A 2,353-nucleotide genomic window follows, 5' to 3' on the forward strand; every position below is an offset into this window, starting at 1 on the left:
TCAAATTACCCCAAACACTAAACTAGCATCAGAGTATTTCAACCCAGTAATGTTTCCAGTTATACATTGAGGTACCACAGCACATTCCAATGGCCTAACAGATAACTTGCAATGAGGGTAGTTAATTCATTAATTTTGGTTTGGAAAACGATGAGAAGGAGAGGTAGTTACTCCTTTCCAAGGTTAAGCCATGTTACAATGCTCACAGCAAAAGCTTATAGTGAAATTCATCGATCACCTCCCAATGAAACTATCGACAGATTCGACACCAAGAATTCAAAATCTGTAGGCAGAAACTATTCTTGCACATTGGAATCAAGAACACCTAGTTCCTTTCACACAACTCTACTGACTCGGTCTATGTTTTAATAATGAGATAAAACGTGAGTCAGTATCAACATCATTTCACAGCTGCAGCAAAGAAACTCAAGTTTGATACATGTAGAACATAAACGACTGTGCATGTAACATCCACAGATTCTTAATAGGTATCACAAAAGCATACAAAAATGCCAGGAAACACTCACAAATATAATATAGCAGAATCCCAGTGGACGAAGATGCTGAAATTATGGTTTTGACTGACATTTTGAAGTTTAATAAGACTAAACCAAATTGCGCACACCTTGTGTAGAATTAACCCCTGTTATAACCCTAAAATTGTAAACATCAGTCCCCATAGTCCTTGACTTTATAAAATCCATACTTTGGTCCCCCAACAGTGTAGATTAGCATGAAGCGAAAAGGAATTAAAGTGAGAATTTTGTTAAGAACTAAGTGATCGACACTTAGAATTTTAGGAGACTAGAATGAGGTTTTACTCGGTAGATCTTTCAACCAAAAATTTTAGAAGAGATAATCAAAGTGCAACATTTAATCAAATTATTCGTGGGGCAATCATTCATATCACATACTGTCAGCGACCTTGTAGCCTGTAGGTACCTCTTTTCCCCCAAAGGTAGGGGTACAAGAAGGAATCCCGCTAATTGATTAACACTAAATGCCACGAGATTAATCGAAGTATATTCGTTTGATCTGACTCCTCGAGAAATTTCCTTCAAAGGATAAAGTAAATATCTATATCTACTGATTAGAAAATCAATGGTTTGGATTCTAGCAATTCCATCGTTTCACCATAATTTCAAATTTCAATAGTTCATCTTCCAATATCAATCATAACTGTACTTTACTCTCTAAAGTGCATGCGGGCCAAATCCTTATATTTCACAACCAAATTCTTGCGTTGTTTGAATCACAAGCAGCCTTTTCTCTAACATAACCTAACCTATATGCACACACATTCATTCACCAACCACTATAATTCAGCAAAACAATGTCACTTCCACTAATAGCTCACAAAATCAACAACAACAACTACTATTACAGTTGCTGTCCTCCCTCAAGTGTTCGTAACCGTAATTCAACCAACCTAGCATTAAACCCGCCATCACTAACCTTCAACATATCTTCTAAAGGAAGTGACAAGCCATGCTGCACCAGCATCGTGTGCCTAGGTTTAATCCTCCTTTCCAAACTAAAAGAGAAATATTGAGGAAACCTCTTGAGCTCAGCAACGTCCCCATTCATCTCCTTCAAGAAAAACTCAACCTTAGGCACCAAATTATTAGCAACACTGAAAGTCAACAACCCAGGGGACCTCACAACCATGTTGCACACCTCATCATGAGTGAACCCTAAACTCTTCAAAAACTCAATCTTGGGCAAAAGGGTGTCCTCAACGCTAGAAACCAGAAGCAGGGTGGTCTGGCACGTGAGAGAGTGGGGCCCAACGAACCCTAATTCCCTCAGAAAACACAGAGCGGGTCTCAATTGGTGGTCAACGTCGGAAACCAGCAACCTGGGGCATCGCAAGATCGATTTTTGAACGTGAGGGAAAGGGATTCGAACCTCGTGGAGGAGGAAATCGAGGAGGGGATAAAATTGGGAATAAGGGTCGCACGTGAGAAGCACGGGATACATGTCGAGGATTCGACCCATGGCGGAGCGGTCAATTCCCATTGAGTAGAGGCATTGTTCCACCAATTTTAGGGTTGAGAGACGAGAGGATCGGAGGGTGGGGTTTTCTTGAAATGCTTTTTCGGGGTTAACGTTGAGTTTTCTGAGGTAGAGAACCTTTTCCCGGAAAATTAGGCCTCGGTCGGAGGTGGCGGTGTTTGGTTGCCGAGAAAATTGGGCGGTGATTATGAGATTGAGATTAGGGTTTTTGAAGGGTTTTGGGATTGGGGTTTGAGGGAAGAAGAAGTGTGGGGAGAGTTCGAGTATCATCGGCATGTCGTATACGACGACGACGTTAATGACTTGGCTGAAGCGATGTATTTTATTGTTAGGATAT

At 40.8% G+C, this 2,353-nt stretch overlaps 1 protein-coding gene across 1 annotated transcript; it reads right to left on the reverse strand.

The window, feature by feature from the left end:
• Positions 1 to 1,155: 1,155 nt before the first annotated feature.
• On the reverse strand, positions 1,156 to 2,353 carry LOC113869473 (transcription termination factor MTEF1, chloroplastic). Its single transcript, XM_027505798.1, has 2 exons — positions 1,678 to 2,353; positions 1,156 to 1,590 (listed from the first exon to the last, which is right to left on the reverse strand). Exons 1-2 carry the CDS (start codon positions 2,290 to 2,292, stop codon positions 1,381 to 1,383), a joined length of 825 nt encoding a protein of 274 aa, XP_027361599.1. The 5' UTR covers positions 2,293 to 2,353; the 3' UTR covers positions 1,156 to 1,380.

The sequence above is a fragment of the Abrus precatorius genome, unplaced genomic scaffold (genome assembly GCF_003935025.1).
Source record: "Abrus precatorius isolate BTA unplaced genomic scaffold, Abrus_2018 Scaffold6, whole genome shotgun sequence".
Taxonomy (NCBI): Eukaryota; Viridiplantae; Streptophyta; class Magnoliopsida; order Fabales; family Fabaceae; genus Abrus; species Abrus precatorius.